This window comes from Gordionus sp. m RMFG-2023, chromosome 1 (genome assembly GCF_954871325.1).
Source record: "Gordionus sp. m RMFG-2023 chromosome 1, tfGorSpeb1-WG-v2, whole genome shotgun sequence".
NCBI lineage: Eukaryota > Metazoa > Nematomorpha > Gordioida > Chordodea > Parachordodidae > Gordionus > Gordionus sp. m RMFG-2023.
This window is the reverse complement of record NC_088775.1, coordinates 29,022,581-29,049,064: the sequence shown is the minus strand read 5'-3', so window position 1 is coordinate 29,049,064 and position 26,484 is coordinate 29,022,581. Positions and strand designations below refer to the sequence as shown.

At 29.2% G+C, this 26,484-nt stretch overlaps 1 protein-coding gene across 5 annotated transcripts in view; it reads right to left on the bottom strand.

The window, feature by feature from the left end:
• The window catches only part of LOC135931679 (uncharacterized), a 77,637-nt gene that overhangs the window by 11,665 nt on the left and 39,488 nt on the right, over positions 1 to 26,484 (bottom strand). For all 5 annotated transcript variants that reach the window (XM_065468943.1, XM_065468945.1, XM_065468942.1 and 2 more), the window contains exons 2-10: positions 25,139 to 25,258; positions 24,582 to 24,716; positions 18,453 to 18,542; positions 17,983 to 18,075; positions 16,692 to 16,815; positions 14,564 to 14,749; positions 11,698 to 12,391; positions 9,763 to 10,466; positions 5,020 to 5,408 (exon numbers count right to left, since the gene is read on the bottom strand). In XM_065468943.1, the coding sequence (XP_065325015.1) occupies positions 5,020 to 5,408; positions 9,763 to 10,466; positions 11,698 to 12,391; positions 14,564 to 14,749; positions 16,692 to 16,815; positions 17,983 to 18,075; positions 18,453 to 18,542; positions 24,582 to 24,716; positions 25,139 to 25,258 (2,535 nt within the window). The remainder of the gene's footprint in view (positions 1 to 5,019; positions 5,409 to 9,762; positions 10,467 to 11,697; positions 12,392 to 14,563; positions 14,750 to 16,691; positions 16,816 to 17,982; positions 18,076 to 18,452; positions 18,543 to 24,581; positions 24,717 to 25,138; positions 25,259 to 26,484) is intronic.

Here is a 26,484-nt window from a genome sequence, read left to right as displayed (position 1 = left end):
CCCCCATCCTTACTTTCACAATTCATAATGATTTTGGCTAAAGGTGTACCGTTTACCATTTTGGAGGCCGATCCTATATTATATTGACATAGGCATAGCCAGGAGAGATAAGAGAAAATTTCCCTCCTTGGAAATTTACCTGTTATCGTAAATAGTAAATATAATTTTAGGCTTTTAAAAAATCCCCCCCCCTCCTCATATACCCACCTCTCTTCCCAAAAATTTATATCATATATAACTAACAAGTTTGAAAGAAAATTAGTAAAAGCTAAAAAAATTTTAAAATAACACTAATTCAAAAAAAAAATTTAAAGCATTTTTATAAAAAAAGTTAAACCCTAAAAATGCATTTTTATAAAGATCATAGCCAAAAGCCTAAAATAGATGACCCTAAAAACCTACAGTAAATTTAAGGGAAGAGAAATCAACCTAATAGCGCCCCCTCCTTAGCAAAATCCTGGACAAGTCCTATGTATATTGATACCAATCAATACCGATCCGATATCACTAATCTGATTTTGTTCGTTATACCAATATATTTTAATTTCCCAATCTACTTTTTTTATAGTATGCAACCATCTATGTATGATAACCATAACATAAGTCATTATACTTTAAATCCAATTTTAATTAGCCTATTATTTTAGGCTCATTTATTCAGTAATATCCATTCAAACATTTATTTATATAGCAAACTCAAAAGTCTTTCTATCGTGTAGGAAGTAGTATTCCGAACATCCTTATAAAAATAAATTATGTATTCTATTATTTTTTAATTATTTAGTTCGTTTTTATAAGTTATCACTTCAATCATATAAGAATATTTTTAACTTAATAAATGTATTTTTTTTAAATATTATATCGATGCTATAAAATTCTTAAATCAAAATGTCAATTTATCTGATCAAAAAATTTGATAAAAACGGCTGTCGATATTTAAAAAAGAGAAATAATCGGCCAAATCCGATCACATAAAAAATATCGGTACATCCCTAATTTAAACAGATAAATATTATACAATACTTAATTAACAGTTTATATATAATATATTTTTTTATTTTATTCTAAAAAACATAATAACTTTTAAACTTATTCCCAAAACTTAGGTTACTTTTTTTCCTGTTGAATTATTTTTCATATCGCATCATTTTCTCCCACTAAACACCTCCAATCATTTAACTTCCACTACCCCCTCAACTTTTTAAGATCTCATCTTCCAATTAAGCCTGAAACTAATTATTAAACCTGTCTGAAACGCTGTTCAGCATATTTAAAATAATAGTAATCACCAAACCTGCTTCTCATAGCATCGAAGGCCTCTCATGTACCAAATCTGAAAAATATCCTTCTATCTTTTAAATGCCCCATTTTCCATTCACCGTGATACTAATTATCTTCTAACATATTCAATTTATTTATAACCCTGTCCTACCCCTCATAACGACATGATCAATTCCCTAAAATCATACAAATCTCTCATTATCTCCAAATATCCTAAAGGCTCTATGGTGCAAATAGCCAAACCAAAGATTCTGAAGTCTCTAGCTAAATTAATAAAAGATATAACTTCACATCTAACTGGATCTCAAAAAACTATCAGGTCATATCAACAATTTTAAACATTAATCTTTTCCCTGTTTACTTGCAATCTGAAGACTCTGAAACAAATAACGAAAAGCACCTCTTTCTGGAGGTGAAATAACACCACCTCTGCAGTTTGAACCTGTTTATATCATAATGGCTCAACATTAAAATATATCCGGCCAAGCCCATTTTTTGATATTGTTATTATGTTGTTGCTACCCCAAAACTAGTGTAGAGAAAAATGCTATCTATAATATTTATTCTTTCTCCTTAATAATTTGATAAAAAGGATTGTTAATTATATATTTTTTAGGGTGTATTATCATTAATATAAGTCGAATTTTAAAAAATAAATTATATTTATATCAATCAATCAGTTCAAAAATCATAAAATAGAGAATTTAATATTAATTTACTTGCCCCTCTCTTCGAAAATATTTTTAAATCCGGGACTGGGCCAAAAATTTAGACCATGCAAGTATCTGACTAATATCATAATTGTTAGTTGTTTTTATGGGATTATTGTAATAAAATTAGTAAAAATGTGCTCTTCTGTTCTGACATAATTTTATTAAGATCTTATGTGAAAGGGGGTTGAAATCTGGCTTTTATAGGTTTCAAACGGAACCTATATCATTTATTTTCATAAAACGAACCTAAACCCCGCGCCGTTATTTTTTGTCTGAATCTCCAGGTAAATTTGTCTTGAACTTTGGAAATCAATATCTATTATAAATTAGAATAACACAAAATTTGATGGCTAAAATTGTCATGGCAAGCACTCCACATATTCTGGAATACATTTCCTTCGAAATCATCAATTCTAAAATCGCTCTCAGTTAGGGATTTAAAATTGAGATTCGAATCTCACTAGGTTCCATATTTTGAAATAATATAATTATTATTCGTGTCATTATATATTTCTAGAATTGATTTTAGTATTGGCATTTTATAAAAAAGTATAGAAGAAAGGTTTAGATGTCAAGGTATAATTTATATGACATACTGTGTATTAGGAATATGACCAGGAATAATTGAGTCAAATACCGATTCTTATATTATTTTTTAAAATTATCGCAAAAAAATAATTAAAAAATAGGTTTAATACAATGGAGGCGTTCCATTTTGCCGCGATGCAATGCTCAACCCTCCCCAGTAGCGATTGATAAATATTATTGATGTAGTGATTGTGTAAATGGAGGAATTTCGAAGTTTAAATATTAAGTAAGCTTTACTAGTTAATCGATAAATTTAAGCCGGTATAAATATAGTATTTGGGTAATTTCATGACAAATCGACCAAAGATTCGGCCGACCATCTCAAACATTAATGAAACTTGACATGTTAATTTTCTATGTTATATATTTTAGTAAATTAATTTTCTATGTTGTATATTTTAGTAAACTCAAAATTTTAGAGTGCTAACTCAACCAGATCTCAAGATATACGCCTTCAAAATTAAGAATCGCGCAATGCGTGATTTCATTAAATCTTGTTTTTTTAAAAAATACTTAAGATAGAGTTACAAATTATATACCATTCTATAGCCAAATTCTACAATGGAAAATATCAAAAAAAAATTAACATTGTTAAGAAGGAATTTTTTTGAAGTGTTAATATTCTCTAAAAATGTTTATTTCTATATAAAAAAGATAATATAGCTGGCGTTATATTTAAAAATTATTATAATATAATATATTTAATAAAAATATGCATTGTAAAAAATCAATTGAGTATATACAATATGATGTCGGGGTATATGTAAAGCAGCTCATACTGATATGATTATTAGAACGCTATATTTTAAAATAAACATATTTTAAAATTTTATTTACAAACTATTAAAAAATGTGCTTCTTGTTTTAATCTTACTCCATTTTTGGCCAATTAATAGACTTTCCTGAGGCGATAATTTGTAAGTACGTCCTGACACTGTTATGGGATCTACTATTGTTATTATTTGGTTAATGGACAATCGTATCTTTCCCTTAATTGTGGGTAAAAGAAGGATGGTGATGGTCCATGCAAATGCAAAAAGGAAATATATATCTCATCGGTAATTTCATTCTTTTTAAGTAATGTGGATAACCACCAAAAATCGTCATAAACATATGTTACGAATCCTTTGATATCGACAAAAGGCAAATTATCGGCATTTAAGATATTGTTAATTTTAAAGTCCTCTATATATGATTATATTTTTGATTTAAATTTACTTAACAGCATGTATTTCCCGAACTCCTGGAATGGGGCGAGCTAAATTGAATCTTTCTTGAAGTTAAACCTCTACTAAATTGTATTATTCGTTGCTTATATATGTAAAATTTACTGATGGCATATTTTGTTTAGAAAACTGATATAAATTAACTGGTGTTAAAATGTATCCAGAACTGGACTTATTAATGGGAATGGACCTCCACATCCTTCTTCTACCCCATAGGTGACACCAAATAAAGATAGTAGATCCCATAACAGTGACAGGACGTACTTACAAATTATCGCCTCCGGAAAATATTAATTGCCGCAAATGGAATAAGATTAAAACAAGAGGTATTTTTTTATAATAGTTTGTATATAAAATTTTAAAATATAGCGTCCTAATAATCATATCAGTATGGGCTGTTAGCTTACATATAGCCCGACATCTTATTGTTTATACTCAATCGATTTTTTAAATTTTAATACCAATACAATACATATTTTTATTAAATATATTATATTATAATAATTTTTAAATATAGCGCCATCTTATATTATCTTTTCTTATAAAAATAATAAAAATTTAAAAAACAAAAATGGCTATCAAGATTTTTTATTAAATAGTCTGTTTAATATAAAGGTAATAAACATTTTTAGAGAATATCAACACCCAAAAAAATCCCTTCTCAACAATTTTAATTTTGTACCAGAAATAAAAAAAAATTTACAATTTTTTTCAACATTTTCCAATGTAAATTTTAATAAGGGCTATAAAATGATACATAATTTGTAACTCTATTTTAAGTATTTTTTTAAAAAAAAACAAGCTATAATGAAATCACGCATTGCGTAATTTTTGACTTTGAAGGCGTATATCTTTGAATTTTGTTGAGCTAGCTAGCACTCTAAAATTTTGAGTTTATCAAAAAATACAACATAGATAACTATAATGCCAAGTTTGGTTCATTTCAAAGATAATCGTATGAAAATCTAGTTTTTTGGCATTTATTTTATATGAAAAATAATTTGGTTTACATTAAAATGTTATTTCACAATCAGAGTTACAATGTTGAGATTAATTTTAATGAAACTTTTTAAGATGAGATATTTGGATTATAAAAAAATTTAAGCATCTACTAACGAGAATTCAACATGGAAAATTTGTATACGAATGAGGTTATAACCCTACTACTCCTTTAAAAGGGAAATTATATCCAATATAAATAATTCAATTACCTTTTCATTGAGGTAATCCAAAATCTTAAGGTCCCAATCGCCCTGGACTAGGAACGTAGGCGAATATAGAGAGCGGCGGGGGCCTCGTTCGCTAAAACCGAGGTTAGTAGGTGGAGTACCTTCTTCCGGAACGTACAGATTGCACTTGGAGTTAAGGCAGTCAAGTTTGTAGGGGGGAAGATCCCCTTCCATGAAATACAGAACGGCTCTTTCCTCCCCTTCTTCAAGCATGTTATTTTCGTGGTTGGTAGTATCGAACTGGTGATCCGGAAGACAGTTGCCGTTTGATGGGATGCACGTCTTTTTGTCAAATGAGGTGTAATTGATTATCCTAACCGGACTAAGGGAAGGGCGGCTCCTCGTGACGGAGGCGGTCGAGAATAATGGTTCTAAAAAGAAATGGGGTGGGGTAATATTTTTTATAAATTATCTTTAAACTTTTAGAGTTTATATTATTTTATTACATAAAAGGTTCCTAGAGTTGTAGATATAATTTTTAGGTAAAAAGAAGAAATTTTTGAAACGTTATCATGTATCTTCTAACATTTCCTCCCAGGTGTTCATGACAATTTTAAAAATGTCCGCCACAGTCAGAGCCCTATAAGTCGATCGGCTCAGCCCTAAAAATAAGCATTGGGCTTAAAAAATTATTCTTCGCGTCTTTCATTAAAAATAATTGGAAGAGATTAGAACAAAACAATTAAGTGATTTTTTTAAATTTTATTTTAACTTTATAAATATGTGTACTTAATCAAAAATTTGCCTAAAATAAACAGGACCGGGTCGGGCCTTAAAATTAATAAAAATTTCGAACTGGACTCAACTTAAAAAAAATTAATTAGCGGGGCTCAGGCCCCAACCTCATACTTAGCAATTTTCCCCATTGAAAAAAAAGAATAAAAATGATTGCATTAATGAGTGTTAAAACTTCATTCATTTCTCTTTTCCTTGATTTTTATCAACCATTACCTTAAAGTAACATATGAATGAATAATTAGGCAGGGCCAAATTTTATTTCGTTAACGATAAATATTTATGTAAATACCGTAAAAATGTGTTGTCCAGGTTTCGGGGTTGCCGGTCTGTGAATTTATTTTTCAAATCAAATTTTTGTTTCGCTATTTGGATATTTGATAAGATGATCCCCCGAGAGCAGTATAATCATTATATGAATGGCCTCAAGTCCATGTAATGGGGGAGGAGGGGTGGAAGAGGGAGGGGGGGGAACTCATTTCGGCAAAAAAATAATTTGATCTAACTCGCCTACTTACCAGAACTTGCCTGACCCCACCGAAACACAACACCAATGAGTTAATATTTGCCGAAATCTATAATAAAAATGGCTGTGGCTCTCACTCTATTCTGCATGGCGGTTATATTGGGTTAATAAGCCACTCTTGCGAATAGTGAGATATTAATAAGGACTGAAACATTCATTTAAACTCTGCAAAATTGGTTTTAATATCATAAAGGAGAAGAATAAATTGAAAAAAACATTCTGATCATAACCAGGGTTGCCAGGTCAAAATTTTCAAATTGTGGGAGAAATTCGGTATTTTGTGGGAGTAATATATAAATTGTGGGAGAAATATGAAAATTGCTAAAAAAAAAAAATTTGATCAAAATAAAATATCCAACTCTTTTTCAAAATAAAATAGGTAACAATTTTCCAAAATAAAATACGCAACTATTTTTCAAAATAGGTAATTATAGTACGACACAAAATTTCTTAAATACTATCTTTATTATTAAAATAACATATTGATTTATTATAATATATTAATTTTGTTTAAAAATAATAAATTAATTTTGTTAAAAATAATAAATTAATTTTGTTTAAAAATAATAAATTAATTTTGTTTAAAAATAATAACCAACGATCTTTTTTAAATACAAAAGAATGTAAACAAGATAAAATTTTATAAAAAAACAAACAATTTTAAATTTACAATGTAAAAAATAATTATAATCAGTGCGGGAAAGTTGTTCTACAGTATTTCGTTAATCCAATGGGGGAAGGGAATATGATATTTTGAGGCATCAAAAATCTTCAAAGCATAAATCAGTACAGGGCAGTCTATCAACATCTATTGCAAAACAAAAATATTCTTCAAAAATAAGAAATAATACAGATGCAACTACAGTTGCGGAAATGGTAAATACCTATCATGCAGTACAACATTCAGAGAGCTACTTAACATCACAATGTTGGTAGAATCTTTCCCCATAATATTTAACGACTAATATAAATGAAAAGTATACTTTGTAGAACACAAATGAGCAAGGCTATCATCAATGTTTTAGGATATAAATCCAGAAGGTCAATTCTTGACGATTTGAAAGATGTGCAAACATATGCAATTCTAACAGATGCATCTAATAAGGAGATATCAAAACATTTCCCTTGATCCTCCCCTATTTCAACAAAATTAATGTCATTTCAATAAAACTATTTTAAAAAATTTCTCATGATATGAAATATCCAAAGACATAGCTAACCATATATAATGGTAAATATGGCAGATTTGGCATTGCCAATGAATTGCATGGCAGCTTTCTGATCTGATAATTCCTCAGTGAATTTGGCAAAATCCAGAGTGTATTTACAGAATTGAGTCAGCATAATGTTGGTTGGCAGGTTCCTTCTAATACGCGCCATCGTAGAATTTTAAAATTTTACAAACCTTTAAAAAATAAATAGATTATAAAAGCAGTCCTAATATTTTGAAAAAAATTTTCAAAAATAAATGGCAGAAGTATATTTAGGAATTTTACATCTAGGAAATCTACTATATGCTGTTAATATGCAGTTGCAATCAGAAGAATATAATTTAATAAAGGTTCACTAAATTATGCTGCAGAAATACCAAAGTAAGAATATTATTACTATTATCGGATAATTATTAATAAGATTTAATATGATGTCATGTTTGAGGAGATTGTAATGCTTCTTTATTTTTATGATTTGCCAAAATATTCAAAATATTAATTTTACAATGTAAAAAATAAAATTTGATTTTATGCAAATGTATAAATAAGATTTTATAAAATATAGAAAGTCAAATATTTATAGTTAATTATATTTTATTTGAGATTTAAATAATGGAACTAAACGTTTACCGTCGTTATTAAGATATTTATAAAATTCCTGGCATGACATTTTATAATTTTGTTTAACCATTAACTCGGCCTCTAATGTTGTTAAAGCTATTCGATTTCTCTCCTTTCTCCAGGCAGTCCTCATCAGGCTAAAAATGCGCTCCGATGAGGCATTAGAATGAGGTAAGGAGAAAACATACTCGCAAATTTTTTCCAAGCATGGGGATTTATCGTTATTACGAAAAAATTCCACCCATTTCTCCTCTGCTTTTAGACCATCTAACTTTAAGTATTCTGGCGAATCATAAAAAATGGAAAAAATTACAATCTCTTCAAACAAGGCTTCAATGTCTATCGGTAATTTTAATATATTTATTAAATTACAAAAACCATTGATGGTTTCTGTTCCAAGGTCATAATATTTATACACTTGTAAATAGAGTTATTAAAATCAAATCTTGATTGTAAATATTCTAAAATTGTCTTAATAAAAATATTTGCTTCATTTAAAAATACGTTAATTATAGTAATATTTGAACATTTTAATATGATATTTTTAGCAATAGCGCCATAAAATTTATTATCTATTTTTAAATGAACAGAGCTGTAGCATGATTTTGTGAATCTTTATCAATAAAGAATCTTCTGATTGCAACTGAATATTAACTACATGAAGTAGATTTCCTACATGTGAAACTAATCCCAAATATGCTTCTGACATTTCATCCTCGAAAAAATTTTTCTAGGACAGCTTTTAAAATCTTTATTTAAGAAGTATTTCTTTAAGGGTTCGTAAAATTTTAAAATCCTCTCGATGGCAGGTATTAATGATAACCACCTGATAGGTACATATCGCAACAACTCTCACCATTCCAAATCAGACCACTCCACCAATTCTTTTAATTCAGTGACTCTTTTAGTTGATGAACTAAATTCGTTAAAACATTTCATCACAATTACTTCGACATCTACAGATAGTACATTCATTGCCTTCTTGCAAGAATTATGCAGTATATGGCATATACAGCCAATTGGTATTAATTCATTATTGTGCTGCCTCAATTCGGTAAATACACTTTGATTTTTGCCAAAATTAACAGAGGCATTATCAGCGCAGAAAGCTGACATGCAACTCATTGATAACCCTGAATCAGCTATATTTACCATAATGTGGTTAGCTATATCGTTGGATTTTTCACTATCGGATGAAAAAAATTTCAATAGTTTTATAGAAATGCCCTTATTCTTGTTGAAATAGCGAAGGATCGGGAAATGTTTTAATATTTCCCTTATTTGATGCATCTGTTAAAATAACACATGGATGTCCTTCTTTCAAATCGTCTAGAATTGACCTCTTGGATTCAGGTCCTAACACATTTGTGATAGCCTTGCTCATTTTTGTCCTACCATAAGTAAAGTTAGCACTTATTTTGGAGTCGTTAAATATTTAAAAACATTAAAATGCTAAAAAAAAAATTGTGGGAGAAATTAAAAAATTGTGGGAGATTTCTAATTGTGGGAGTTTTGTGGGAGTGAGATGTATGTGGGTAAACTAAAAAATTGTGGGAGACTCCCACTGATGAGGGGAGACATGGCAACCCTGATCATAACTAATGAAGATGATAGCTTGTTAAATTATGAAACCGGCATATTCCACAAGTTGCCCGTCATTACAAATTCCACCCATAGTTAGAAGTGCCGCTCGCGAAAGCGTTTTCCTGCCGCTACCTCCCCGAAACGCCTTGCTCGCGACGCGGTACCGTGATGAGCAGACGGCTGGTGATACGATACGCGTGAGGGGAGAAAAAAAACGAGTAACAAAGGAGGATTCGTATTGTTCCGGTGAGATGTCATTTGTACGTTCATTATCGATAATATCACGTTGCTCTAAGCTGAGGGGGTAGGGTTTACGAGGAATCAAGTTTACGTTTTGGGAGACGTCATTTTCGCAGAAAAGATACTTATTTAGGCTTTCGTTTTTGTTGTGGGGCAAAAAACCGTTATTAGTGCGATGTTTTTCGTTAAGCCTTCTGTCACCCTCCTCGATAGCCGAAATGCAAACGGGTCTAATAGCCTCTCCACGGTTACCAAAATCCAAATAATCACAGGGCGACGGGGAGGGTGGAGAACGAGTTAGGGTGTGGATCAGATGGGTAAGGCGCGAATGAATACGAAGACGGGCCCTTTCGAGATAGGGCAGGGGTTTGGCACGATCTTCGGAGAAAGAGGCCCGATGGCGAAGTGTTGAGTGCCCCAGGGGTCCATGATTGCCGGATGGGGCGGAAATATTGAACCCGTAGGGGCCACCATTCGACTCCGGGGACGTAGTGGTAAGCAAGAGGGGCACTCTTTAAAAAAAAATCATATTTCTATTATAAAAGGATTGATAAATAGCAGAGATCTGCAGGCCCCGAAATAAAGCCTAGAATGAAGATGTATTTTTTCCAAAAAATTGATCCGGGTAGATTTCTATAAAATTAATTTAAACCAGAGATGCGAACCCGGCACGGGTTCAGTTTAAGGTTAAAAAAATAGGTGGGTTCGGTTCGGGTTCGGTTCAGAGAAATATTTTTGTACCCGGGCTTGGTTCCGGGTTCAGTTCGGGTTTAAAAATTTTTAAATTGATAAAAAAAAATTATATATTTAAATCATAATTAAAAAACTAGACATAAATTTGGTATAAAAAATAAATTTTTTATTTAATTACTAGGCAAAATATAGTTAAAAAATACAAAGCATAGTCATTTATAGATTTAAAAATTTTTATTTAAACGTATTTCTTTAAATTAACAATATCCAATATAATAATTTTTACTTTGACTTGTTCATTTTCATTTTCCTCTAATTAATAATCTTTGAGAATAAGTTAAAATTAAAAATAAATGGCGTAAATGAATTTAATTGTTTAAAATTTATTAACACTCCAATAGGAATCTTTAGGAATAAATTTAAAAAAATTTAAAAATGGCGTAAATGAATTAAGTTGTTTAAAATTTATTAACATTTTGCTTAATTGGAAATTTGAAAATATTATAAAATCTCAATTAAATTATTAATATTTGTATTTACAATTATATAAATATCTTATATGATTTTAAACAATAGACTTAACCCGGTTGAACCCGGGTTTAAATAAAATTCACGGGTTCGGTTCAGGGTTTTGAAAATTTTATAAACGGGGTTCAGGTTCGTTTCGTGTTCATATTTTTCCCCAAAAACCCGGGTGTTCTCTGGGTTCGGTTTCGAATCCCTGATTTAAATCATATTAAAATTGATCAGTTGGAAAATCATATAATCCCATTTGAAAAAATTTACAAAATAAGAGCCAAAATTATACAAATAACCAAATTTTAAAAAATTATGAACGAGACCATAAAAATGATCAAAAATAAAAAATTGTTTAAAACAAGGATGGGTCGTATAAACAGTACCTTCTCCAGGTCTCCGATAAATAGGGAATAAAATAATTTTTAAATTAACAAACATTTTCAATTTATTAACTTAAAATATGGTAAAACTAAATTATATAGCGCTCTTAAATTTTTATTTATGACAAAAATAAAAATAATATCCCGTTACTTGCTACCAGACATGCCATTGCCTCTGGGCAGAGATCTCAAACCGGCCTTAACTATGACGTCCTCGATAACGTCATTGCTTTGACCAAAAAGAGCGCCACAAGGGTACTCCAATGTAAAACGCCTTTCCTTATTTTTAGCCACAGCTTGACGCCTTCCATTTTCATCGCCGTTTGCTATCGACTGTTTTCCATTTGCATTGGTAGGTTTAAAAGGTTTACCATTTTCAGTGATTTCGGGATGTTTGGGATTAGCAAGTTGATCGGTTTTAGGTGATTCGTTATTTTTATCGTAGTCGAGGGCCCGTTCTGCTTCAAGGTCGTTATCGTTGCGTTTTATTTTACTGCTAAGGGTTGGATCCTTATCAGCTAATAGGTCACCGTTTTCTGCCCTAGTAACGATCGATTTTACATTGACGATTTTCTCCTTCGCATCGCATCCCAGGATATTCGAGTTCAAGTTATCAGCGGCCTCTAAGCTATCATCCGCGTTGTAATCGTAGAGACGACTACCAAAAGCGAAAAAGGGAGCGCAAATGGGCGGCGCAGCACGTGGGGGCAAGGCCGGTGGTTCAAGGTTCAAGCTGCGGGCATAATAGGTCGACTCCAAAAATTTGAGGGATGATCGGGAGACGCCTTTTTCGGAAAGAGCCAAAAGATAATCCAAAATAAACGAGGCCGGAGCATACAAGAAATCTAATGTGAAAGAAATGAAAGGAGCTATGATTTATCGGTAAAACAGGGGGGATATAATAAATTATTCACATAAAAAAACACTCTTCTTATCTCTTAATTTTATTTATTACGATGTTGCATAATACTGTAGTTCTAAAACTGGTGAGGGCATGTTATTTTTCTATAAAAAATGGCCTGGAGAAATAGGCAATTTTTTTGTAAAGTTTTGAATTTTAAAGCAACAAAAAATTGGGATTTTTTATAAAAATCATTTTTAAGACAAAAATATAACCTTTATTATTATTAACAGTAATAGAATTAACCAAATTCCTTCATAATTTTCTAAATCTAAAAAAAAAAATTTGATTTATACAAATTTTAACTCTTATTTTTGTAATTTTAAAACATATATAAACAACTAATAGGTGTTTTACTTATTTTGTTAAAAAATTTTGGAGAACTTTCAAACCTCAAATGAATTTTATAAGGTTTAAAAGCCGCAAATGAACTGTCTCCTTTATGATATTTTGCATTTTAACTGTAACTTTTATAAATTTTTGTCCCATAAAATCATAACCTATATACTACCTTATATCAAATTAGATCGCCATAAATTTTTATCTCCCATTAATATTAAATTTCAACATAACATTTCATATTGTCTTTATCTATTAATCCTTTAGAAACTTATATGCCTTATATATATTTAAAGGGTAAAATCAATATATCAATAATTATTAAAGATATGTAAATTTTAATAAATAAAATACATATCAACTCGAAAAGCCACTCAGCATTTGTGAATCAAATTGATCGCCATTACCCTTTGAATTGATAAATTTTTCAGATTAATAGGTTTGATTTTTATATTCTCCTATTGTTTTGTATTTAGAAATACTTTTTCAAGTTACATTTTAAGTAATGCGCGGTTAACTTATTTGAATATAAAAAGTATACTCAAATTTTATAAACATGCTCTGTTGAAAAATTTCTGAAATGTTGATTTGTTTTGAAATTATTCGTCCAGCGGAAAAGAGGTAGAAAAAGTGTTAAAACAAAACGAGATTTGATGTGTTTAAAAAATTCCACCAAAGAAAACTAAACTTTCATGCATCATGGTATTTATTACTTAGTGAAATTTCTTGATAAAAAAGAATAATTCTATTAGTACTTATAATAGAAAAAAATCGTTTCATTGGTTTATTGGCTATGTTAAACGACCCGATTTGAGCTGATTTTAAAAAAGGCTAATTTAATATATTAACAAAAAAATTTTACCAAGCCTGGAGATTTTGATTATAGATAGCACAAATGTGTTTGAACATCTATTAGCGAAATCTCGAGGCGCCAATATTTTTCTGGCTGAAATATTGAGTTAGCCATTTTTAAAAATCGGCTCAAATCGAGCCGTTTAACAACACTAGGTTTAACATTTTATAAGGTGCATTTATATCTTTAAAAAATATTCATTGAAATCAGTCATTTTTAAGGCAAAGAAAAGGCCTTATAAAGATAAATTTCAATGATGAAAGCAGATTTGAGCGTGATTATTCGTTTATAAATAATTTGGTAGCACTTCCGGATAGAGTCTGAATGTTTTAAAAGGGCGCCCAAATCCCCCAGAAATAATATGTGATTTACGACGTGAAAAGGTCTGGGCAACATGTTTTTATTGAAGGAATTATTTATTCAGCTAAATGCACTATGCCATGTCTTACATTAGAATTGACCAATATTTTCTATTAGACAAACGGTCTCCTTTACTAAGATTACTTACATCAGCACCGATTTAAACCCAAAAGAAAGTGCAAAGACTTTTATTGTTAAAAAAGGCATAGTCAAACAAGACCTAAAATAAATGCAATTTTATACGGTTAAAGCATTTGTGGAAATTTTTCAAAAGAAGGTTCCTAAAAGAGTTAAGATCGTAGTCATTAGTATTAAAGACCTTATAAGTAAGTGACAATTTTGATTTCTCGAACGCTAATGGCGTTCATTTTGATTTATAGTACTTTTTATGTGTATGATGCCTCATATGATTTTTGAACCATGATAATAAAACTAATATATTTTTGAATAGTTTTACTTTATACCATATAATAAATACATCATAAATATTAAATAAATCAAAGTATTATAATGAATAAATATTTATCATATCATAAAATTCTCTATATGGATTTTTTTTCTTACCGTAATTCGATCTCTGGTACTCGGAGAGTATGCGCAAAATGCGGTCAATCTGTGATTGGCTAGTTTTGGAACAGGTGAGAGAGAGCCAATTGTCGTGAGGTCGCGAAGATCGCGTCTTATTAGCTGGGGATCTCGTGTTCACCTCTTTCACGTGATTTATGTACACCAGGTCGGTCAGGTAAAGGCCTTTTGGATTGATAAGCATAAAATTGTACAACAAAAATATCAAATGATGGGATGGTCACATTTATTATACCTACCCTTTAAGTGATTCTAACTAGTGCGTACTTCAAAAAATAAACGCGTTACTAGTTATGTCTACTCTTTACCTTGTGAAAAAAGTAATGTGCGTTACTGGCTATTCCAAAAAAATAACGGGTTACTCTTTATTAAAAAAATTAATATACAAAAAAAAATTTCCCCTTATACATATAATATATTTATAAATAAAATAATATATTATAAGATAAGATATTTTTGTAATAATTTTTTATAATTAAACAATTGATTTTTAAAATTTAGATCAGATAAACAAGAATGCCTAGTGCTAAGCATAGAGCACACGTTCAGCTGGTGCAGAAGATGGGAGGGTTGTATTATATTGGATAAATAAAAATTTTAATTGGGGGAATTTACTAAAAATATAAGAATAATCTTTATTTTAAAAAAAGCTTAGTTCGTCGTCAAAAGAATTTTCATTAGATACTCATTCAATTTTTAAGATCTTTATTAGAAAATAATCTGTACGTGTGATGTTTTTTAAAGAAATGAAGTTTGCCTTTTCTTTGTCAAGATCTTTTCTCAAAGAGGAAATAAGTTCAAGTTTCCTACATTAGCTGAAATCTAGTTTTACCAAGTCCAATCTGTTTTAAATAGCGGGTGAATTCGCTGATAATATATATTCAATTGAAATAAAATATTATCAAAAAAATAAATTGTGAACAATACTTCAACTGTATACCTTTTATCTTTGTCATGCAGAATTTCATTAATAAATTGCTTAAAAAATGACATTTTTTAAATATTATAATAGTTATAGTGAGGGTGAGAGTGAGATTTCCCAAATGTATTTCCTTTTCTCTCTCTAAAATCGAAAGAGCCGTGAACAGGTTCCATAACCTAAAAATTCATATAAATATATAAATATGAATTTATCACGAGTTTCCCCAAATTTGTAGCTATTCTCCATAATAAGATTATATTTCCATCTTGTTATAACTATTTAATCAGATATCCAATTTTTTTCTTAAAAATGGCTGCACAGTTTAGGATGCCCGTGTTTATTCCACAATTGAGGTTAAAATATTTGAGTTGGTACACAATTTACACTTATAAGGTGTAAACTTTGTACTAATAGTTTTCTTTATCAGTGTAAAAAATGTTGGAGCCAAGGCAGGCTTTACTCATCTTCACCTGAAGAAAATATGCAATTGACATAAAAATCTTTATAAAGTAAATTATAATATTAATAAGAATATAAATTTACATGTAATTGATTGATTCAATATTAATTGGATTAACAATCTTGACTGAAAATTTAACAACGAAAGTTTAAATTAAGGAATTTGGTGGTTGATGTGAATTAAAAACTAGGCTTAAATTATTTATAAAATTTAAAAAATAAATAAAAGTAATTTTATAATGCAATAAATGTTTTTCCCATATTTTTTAAGAAAGATTTGGAGTAACGAGTAATGTTTTGCGTTGCCGTTACTCAAAAAAAAAGAAATGCTACCGTTACTCGTTATCTGTAGAAGAAGGTATCAAATGACGTTCCTTTTCTTCAAAAAAGGTAGCGTCGTTACTTTTGACCTTACTTTATGACACTAATTCTAACACATAAAAATGTGTACTTTCTTATATTGATAATAATATACAGTTTGAAGGTAGAGAGCCTAGAAATGACCTAATCCAACGAAATTTGTATTAGCAGGATTGGACAATGATTTAAAAATCTTAATTTGGGGACGAGGGGGATTCGGACCTCGAAAAAATTTTTCATTCACAATTCTTTTATAAATATTCTTTTCAAAAAAACACATTTTAAAAAGATTTATTTTGTTTTATCGAAGAACATATTATCTTTAAAAAATTATAAATTGTAAACAAAGTATATATATGTTAGTACCAGTGTAAGGGATACATGGAAGTTTTATGTTGTTCAGGTAATTTCTTAGCTCGGAATGATTATCAGTCTCCGAAAAAAGTTTGAGAAGTTTCTCCATTTGATATTTATGCCTTTTCGGAACGAGCTAAATTAGCGGGATAGCGGGAGAGTAACGGGGGGGGGGGGGGGGGGGGGTATTTATTAATCGACTAAAAAGTTTCATATATAATTTGCAAGGAATTTGATAATTTGCAGAATTTGAGGCCTAATGTCTTTTTCAAAATTCATAATGGCCTTTTTTCTCAAAAACATAGTAGTTGTGTCCTGGTTTGTCTTATTTTTGTAACTTATTTTTGTTTAGTCTATTCTATGTTTTTAGTTCTAAATCTAATATTTTTAGATTAAGCTACGTAGACAGCTAAACAGATTTATGTTTAGAAATAAAACAAGTCAGGACATGACCAGCCTTTTCCCAAGGATAAAGGACATAATGTGTTTAAATAAGAATTACTATGATTTTGAAACCTTCTATAGTGATAGAAATAGATGTTTCTCTCTAGGGGGTGAAATCAAAGATCAGTTTATTTTTTTGGTTTTAATATGATTATTTATTGTTTTTTTACAGAGTTGAAATGCTTTTCAAAATAAAATAAAGAAGATTTTATTTGAGAAATGTTCAAAGAGGATTTTTGATAAAATTTTACATAATATTACAATTTTTTAAAAAAAAAAAAATTTTATACGAAGAAATAACAAAATCTTCTTAAAAAAATATCATTTTTCAATTTTGTGATATTCAAAGATTTTTGGCTCAAAATTTTGGGCTATAAATAATTATTTTTTCCCTTTAAACTCTGGTTAATGTAAATGAATGTTAATAAAATATTGGTCGATTTTTTTTATAATCGATTTTAGGTATCGTTTTGAAATTTAAATAATTGTTTCATGGCACTTCTCGATTCTCATCTCTTATCACTATAGCATAACAACTATAGTCGACTTATTTTAGCTTCTTAGTTTCTCCTTATCATGAATAAAGGCAATCAAAAGGGCCATTTTAGGTAAATATAAGCTGTCATATTCTGTAAGTTAAGACTGAGAATTTAGCAAGCAATTAAAATTGTGAAATTTAATTGACTTTAATGGGTATGTTTCTAAATAAAAAGTATACTGTTTTACCATCTGGCTGCTGTACTTCACATAGGATTTTTTTACCCTTGCGAATGAATCACACAATTTTAATCGTTTGCTAGGAATTAGTCTTGTATTAAAGATAAAAATTATATTTAGATTTTTGTTTTAAAATTCTAACGTTCCAAGTCCTTTCGAGCCTGTAAATGGAAGCGCTTCTGAGGGCAGATAATATGGCAAATTCCGAATGGATGTTGTTGATTAAATGCAATTTCTAAATATGTATATTTATTTTTAAAAAAGAATTAGTTTTAAAAGTAATATAGATTTTTTTAAAAAAATTCCAGGGAATATGTTAAAAGCTAGAGTTAAACTCAATTAACGCAAAGATAAAATATTCGCGTAGCGAGCTCGACACTCCCTCCTCTCTCATGTAAGAATAATGGTAAAGCCTCGATTGTTAGAAATTTCGATGATTCAAGGGACAAAAGAAAAATCAAAGGAGTTGCATCGATACAATCACATCATTAAGGTTAAGTTCTCTATTTCTATGGCTATATTGAAAGAGGTGACAAAACTTTACGTAAATCGGATTCCGAAAAACTTAAACGGTATTGGTTATTAAATTAATATAGTAATCGTAATAAAAACCTTGGCTAATTTTATGAAATAAGACACCACTGCCGCTCTTCTTTTCGGCATATTCGATTTCAATATTTCGCCGATTACCCAAAAACTAATCTATATTATTTTTGTTTTTTGAATTAATAAAATAAGTTTCTACAAGAGTTGCTAAAGTAGCGCGCTACGCAATAAATTTTTAGGAGCGGTAGCTAATAGCGTGCTACTTTAAAAAAAATAGGGATAGCGGTAATGCGCTCTTTTTTAGAAATAAAAAGGTATGAATATAACTATAACAAAAAAATTTTTCATACTTTTATATTTCATAATTTAATTTTGAAATTGAAATTTATATTTTCAAAATTTGTATTATAAACCTAAACCATCTGGTGTAAAACCTATTGAAATCGATAAGTGAGTCAGACAATAAAAATATTAACGAAATGGAAGCACTGGAAGAAAATAAAATTCTTGACAACAATAATACCAAAAAAATTTTTGAAATTAATGGAAAAACAATCTGTTCAAAATGTAGGAAAATATATCCTCAAATTAGGCAGGTATTTATTAACTCCTAACACCCCTAGATGGAATTCTGTTTATAATGAAATCAAATTAGTAGCATTTGTTCTGGATGAAAGAAGATTGAAAATGGATTTTCTTTATGAACAAGTTAAAATTTAATGGATTAACGATGAAGAGCATACTATGAGTATACAGAGATGGGGCCGCTTCCCTTGAAATTTTGAAAGGTGAGGATAATATGGAGATGGGATATTTTGAGTATCCTAAATACAAAAAGAGATTAAATCTAAACTTGTGCCAGCCTAGTATGCTAAAAGACTTTGAGAGAAGGTAATTTTCTATATCCTGGAAATTATGTTTTATAGCCAAAATAAATTTAATCATGATAGATACATAATTTAATAGTTTAAATCATTTTGGATTAAATTTAGATCCCCCAATCTATACAATGATGATAATGTGTTAGCTGCCATGATACATCCAAATTTTAAACTTTACTGGTCATATATCAACTCGTTTGGGTCTAAAGATCAACGTGATCGGTTCATTATAAAGCTGAATAATCTTATACTAAACAAAGATGCATTAGTTAGAACCTAAAAACGACTTCTTCGGATAATTTTTTTTGAAATAAGGAATACTAATCTAATAGAGAATTCCTTAGATGCCATTTTTAAATCACAAACATTTTTGACGATTATACTTATTTTAAAAAATGATTTATTAATAAATTTCCCATTAATCTTAAGTGTTAGTGTTGTGCCATTATTTAGTGAGGCAAAAATTATACTTAGTGATCGCCGGTTTGGACTTAGGGATGATAATATAGAAATGATTTTATTATTAAAATGTAAAAAAATATGAAAAAATAAATATTACCATTTATTTTTTATTAAATTAATTTTAGTCTTTTTATATAAATTCTTTAATAATCAATAACTAATTATATTCAAATATTCATAAATGTTGATTTTTAACCTTAATGTTAATTTTTATTTTTTCCATCAACTTTCCTATCCTCTTAATTTTAAATAAATCGATGGTGACTATATATATCTAATGTTAAATTTTAAGATAAATTTTGAACATCACGGGATTCGAACCTATAACTTAACGTTTTAAAGGCAAACGAGGCAAGCGTTCTTCCACTCAGCCACCTTCTATATTAAATTTTGTAATATAATCTTTCTTATATGTGTTATTATTTTGCTATTAACATTGATTTTTCAATTAATTTATATAATTTAGATCTTATTGTGTTATATTAAAAAGAATACTAACCTCACCTCAAATTATGGTAAGAATGAATATTATTAAATTTAAAATACAAATTAAATTATATTTAGCCAATTGAAAAATAAACATTTATTTCATATTAATTTTAACATAAGTATTTATATTCAATCAAAGTAAAATTTATTAATTTTTATAAAATTATTTTTATATTACAATTTAGATTTAACTAATAAATTTAAATTATTTACCACCCCAAAATATGGCAGTAAAAAAAAATTATTTCAACAACCACAATATGGGAGCTCTGCAAATAGTATAAAATACCTATTTATCAATATCTTCCCATGCCAGAAAATGAACCTCCCTCACTAATCCAAGTACTTATTAGAATTTAGATTTAACAAATAAATTTAAATTATATTTAGCCAATTGAAAAATAAACAATCTCATATTACCACCCCAAAATATGCCAGTATAAAATTTTTATCTCAACAATATTTGAACTTTGGAAATGACATACAATACCAATTTATTAAAATCTACCCTACATTTTAGATTACAATTTCATATATTTTACGCTATATTTAATAAATTGAATAAATGATCACTAAAATTTGTCATTTATTTTACAAAATGTATTTTAAAAAAAATTTCATATAATAGTTCAAGATTTTATTATTCCTGCCATTCTTGACGGGTTATCAACTAGTTGTATTATAATTGAATAAAACAAATTTGTTTGTAATTTTTTTAAATATGCCAAATCGATAATTTTTCAGCCCGACCTTTTTAATTTCGATAAAACTTGCATATTAAGAGGATATCATTAGAAAGCATAGTCTAAAATTTCAGCCTTCTAGTAATAATAGTATCTGAGATATCAATGGTCAAAATTGCCAAAATAGACCTTTTTCGAAAAATATGATTTTTAAAAATTGAGATAAGTTAAAAAATAATGATGCTAAAAATAAAAATTATATGTCATTTTGTAACTCTATTAAAGGCCCTTTATTAAATATTAGGGATTTTTTTACTTTATAAATTTTAAACATGAAAATTCCAGGTGTTTCACTTCCCAAATTTTTTTTGAATTTAATATTTTCTTATTCATTAACATTATATCTATTCATAAAAGAAATTTAAACTTGGGACAGCCATGGGTTTTTTAGTTATTGCGATTAGAAAATCAAAAAATAAATATTTTTTTTCAAAAATAGATGGACGCTCCTTTATAAATAATGCATTTTGTTAAATTATTTTTTTCTTAAACTTTTTTCCCATTTGTAAAACATAAATAATAAGATCTTCCAGCATTAATATTGAAATGAGATTATTTACCTGCGGTTGTAATCATTTTTTTCTTGTAAGATATTTTGATTTTCGTAAATATATTTTATTAATTTTGTAAATATAATAGATAAATTAAAATTCATGAAAGATATTACCTATTTTCGGTTTTTCATTAAATTTAGTTTTTTTGACGCCATGATAATTTCGTTTTGCGATAAATTACATGAGAGTCTAGTAGCCGTTGATGGGCTAACTATTAAAATATTATATTTTGGTATGAAAAGGAGATCTTGTGCCGCAGGATAAACAAAAGAATTTGCTGGTCCTTTAAGATGAAGAAAATTAATTTTTATTTCATCTCTAATTATATTCACTTCTTGTACAAATCCTAACAACCTATCGTTTTCATACACACCGGTTACATTTCCTCTAATCTCATTGATTAACAGATCCTCAATTAAAAAATCATCACGTGGATACTATATTCTCCACAATAAATGTGTGCGAATTAAAATATAGTTTAGTGTTGAGCTTAGTTAAAGATCGGAAACACTGCGTGAATTTTTTGTGTCCTAGGTATTGAGATAGATTTACTAAATCTCTCATTTAGTCTTATCTCTTCCTCCTCATACTCTAGTATGGTGACATAAGAAAAATTTATTCCTTTTATATGCTCTCCCTCATATTTATAAAATTGTAAAGGTGTAATTATCTGATCAGTATAAGGTTTTTGTAAGCTTGCCTTGGGAACTAACCTGTTTTTGTGACGCCTATGCCGTCGCAGGCACTTTTACCATGTGCCGTAAGAAAAAATTGTCATTCTGCTTGAACCAAAATCGATTTCATGGTAACAAACTTTGATGAAGTTTTTCCTATTTTTATATTGTCCTGCCAAAGCATTAGAAAAATAGTGAATTTTTCCTGGTGGAGTGTCGAATTTATTTTTTTAAAAATGAATCAAATGCCATTGGAATAAATAGAATGAAGCAGTATTATAAATTAAGGATTCCGATATTAACACAAAACTTAGGTTGTTTATTTGATCTCCTATATATAATAAATTGAGAATGGACGCAACATAACTTGCGAAGTTGTCCAATGATAACCCTGAACTTCGTCTTGGACAATAAAGGAATTATTTTCTGGAAAGTCACAAATAATTAGATAGTGATTATTTTCTAAACTATTTTTAAGAATATAGTGAAATGAACTTTATTGTTCACAAATAAATGAATATATGAGAATATTCATTTCGTTTGAAGATTGAGAAACAGTCCCCAGAGTTGTTCTATCTACCGAAACCCACTGTTTAAACGTAACAAGAGCTATAACATTTTTTATAAATAATTTAGATGCGCTCTTTTAAGAGTGCCGAGCCAGGACACTCGTTGCAGTCACCAAAATAACAGGTGAGTAATGGGGTAAATCATTCTGCCTATGGCATCTCTATAAATTGTTAATATATCCTCACCATTTTTAGTCAATGTTGCTAATTCACAGCCTAAAATCATAAGTTTAATATTCTGGTGTTATGCTACAAACGCATAGAATATGTATTCTGCTAGCCCCTGCTAATATACAATTTTTTGGTCAAGCTATCAAATTTCGATAATCCAATTGCTATGTTTGAATTACTCTCCTTAAAATGTTATATATTTCTTTTAAATTATTAAGGACTAACCTTTGTGAGCGTTCACTCGTTCCCCCTTTTCAATGATAGATATGCAATCTTTTCCCTCTTGTAATACCCTATTAACTTCATCACTGCAAAAATTTTGTTAACAATATCAACTGTTTTTTGATGGAGATATTTTGCAGGCTTTCGATTTGGAGTTTAAAAATCCCCTTTTCCTCTAAAATGATTTTGGAATTATATGCCATATAATATGTAGCGTTGAATTCCGTTTTTATTTTATTTGCGCTCCAATTAGAGGTAGAATGGTTAGCAATTAATATTTTTTATATTTAGACAAATTAGGAAATTGAAATTTCATATTATTGATTATATTTATATTTTCAATATTTTTTGTGATAAACATATAAGATATTTATCACTAATATAATATTCCGCCTCAATGTTTGGAAATTGTGTCATCCACGTCATGACTTTACGCAGGTTCTTTTTATAATTAAAGTGTTTAGATTTTTTAAAGGATTTGCTCATTTATATTTATAAGTTATAAAAAATTTTAAGAAATTAATTTCGAAATATTTGTAAAATAAAAATTAATTAATTTCAGGGCCGGTGCATGAAAACTGGCTTTTATCTAACAACAATTAGTTATTATATTTTCTTGTAGGAGATACTGGAATCGTAAGTATCTTTTTAGGAATTTAAACATTTATTATAAAAATAAGTAATTTTTACAGGTTATCAATATAATAATAATAATAAGTAAGCCTATCAAACGACCTAAATTATATTTTCTCATTATATTGATGGTGGAAAATCTTATTATTTATGTTTAAAAATGGAAAAAAAATTAAAAAAATAATAATTTTAATAAAACGCGTTATTTTATAAAGGAGTGCCATATATTTTTGAAAAAAATATTTCTTTTTTGATTATTAAAATCGCAATAACTAAAAAACCCATAGCTGTCCCAAGTTTAAATTTTTTTAAGAATAGATATAATGTTAGTGAATAAGAAAAATGAGTAACATTGAATAGTGTAATATTTTTCTGGATATAATATTGAGTTGGCCGTTTTCAAAATCGGCTCAAATCGAGCCGTTTAACACTATTCACATCCATATTACCTTTTTTTTATTTCGTATTCATGTCAAAGTTATTTTTATTAAAATTATATTATTAAATATATATATTATATAATTGTAATTTAATTTCTAACAAAAATCGATTTGTGTATTTTTTTTAAAAAAAATATCTAAAAATCGATTCATATTTTATTTACACTTATGAAAGTTTAAATTGAAACATTTAATTCAGAAATAGAAAATGCATGATATTAAGTATTTCCAAAATAGTAATTTTTTTATTTTAGAGTAATACTTGGCCTAAAACCTAATATAACCCTGCAATTTTTTGTATGGGAAGAGGCAAACATGTAATATAATCTAATCATGTATGTGGAGTGTTAAAAAAACCGTGTTAAACTGGTTGGTGAATTTGGCGACCGAAGTAGAGCTGTCGCGTTTATTTTTGCTGTCCCAAGCGTAGCTGAGAAACTCTTCCAACGTTATCGATCTGAAAATTCCCCAATCGATGAGAGTGATTTGTCTCTGAAGACCAAAATAAAATAATTTTTCATTTAAAAAGGTTAACGTTGATTTTATATAAAAAAAATTCAAATGGCTGGCAGACGAGTTTATCCCAAACCCAAGGAGACCGAGCTGATTTCAGACCCCCCCCCCATTTAACTATGTCTATGGTGGAAAAAATTCACGGGAAAATTGGGAGGAGGTAGGGAAGGTGGGGTAGGGATAATTATAAGTTCCCTGTTAACTACAACTCTAATTCTGCCAAAATTACAGACTTGGTCAATATTGCATGTGGTATCATGGTTGTGGTTGAGTTAATCCCAAAATGGCGTTTCAAAAGCTGACTGGTGTTGGTACACATTTAAAAGAATGAATCTCAGTGTAGGTAGTATTATATGTGATTGATCTAATCTAAATATTTTTAAAAAATTATACGAAATTACCGCCATCTCTTCAACAGCGAATTTGGTGACATCTTCTATGAAGGGCAGGTCGATGAATATGTTCATAGGTTTGGGATCAGGGCTTACGTACCCGTTTGTCAGAGATTCGTCGATTCGACCCTGGTTTAAAAAAAAATAATTTATAAATTAAATATTCATTTTTTTTCATCTTTCAAATAGTACAAATGTTGTAACCTTGATACATACGAATTTTAATTTCTCATTAGTGAACAAACACTAATGAAGTAAAAAAAACAAAGTTTATTTTCTTTGATGCGGCGTTTAGCGGATACTGTTTTCAACTGCCAGGGATGAGATAGACATATGTCTCAAATTAAAGATTGGTTGCTGCTTAATGGATTGTAGTCAATGCAGAAATCTGAAGAAGAAAAAATTCGGCCCTGGTAATTTGTGCAAAAAAATTCTCTAGCATTATTTTAAACCGAGCAAATTTATCATTTTCCTGTCATAGGAAATAATGTGTAGGGCAATCTACGTTAAATATTTTTTGAGCCGGGTCAATAAACCTTTATAAAAATCTTCACGGGTCAGTTTAGACCGTGAAGCTGTCTAAGTTAATCTACCAGGTCTCTGATTTTCTTCTGATGATAGAATAGTCGATTCGATAATATTTTATTTTGGTAAATGTTCTGCTCTGAGTCTCCGACTAACCATTAAATTCATTGAGACGTGACGTTGGTTTAGGGGTCCATTAAGTCCCCGTCCCCCATTTGGGGTGGCCATTGTTTTACATTAAATATAATATGCGTGGGTGAATCCTGGATGTAGAACTATGGCAGCTATCAATCTCAATTGGTCATAGGATAAGATATTGCCAAGGTCACGATTAGGACCTGCAAGCACCAGGGCCTCTTAGCAACTAAAATTATATGTTGCCTCAAATCTAGGAGGATATGGACCTATACTAGCCACCCTTTATAACAAAAGTAGTTATTGTCTTGTACGTGCCACTATATTTCTACCCAATTGCTCCAATGATAATCCGTTTATTCTGCCAATTGAACCCTGTGTGGTAGTTTTTTTATATTTTATCCCCCTAAATGAAAATTTCTCTGTCAATCCGACCGGCACTTAAAATGGCGAATTCTTGATCGGTTCATTTTTAAAAAAATTCTTGTTTAAAATATGTAAAATTAGTGAAAAGTAGTAACAAAACAAAAAAATATATATTGGTTAAAATATTGAATACTATCAGACACATAACCAGGAAGTGTCAGTTGAGTAGGGGGAGGGCAATTAATTTGGAGGTCAATGATATTATTTTGGGACATGATTAGTTATTTTTCTTATGTAAGCTAATGGAAAACAGGAGATCATGTTTAAGG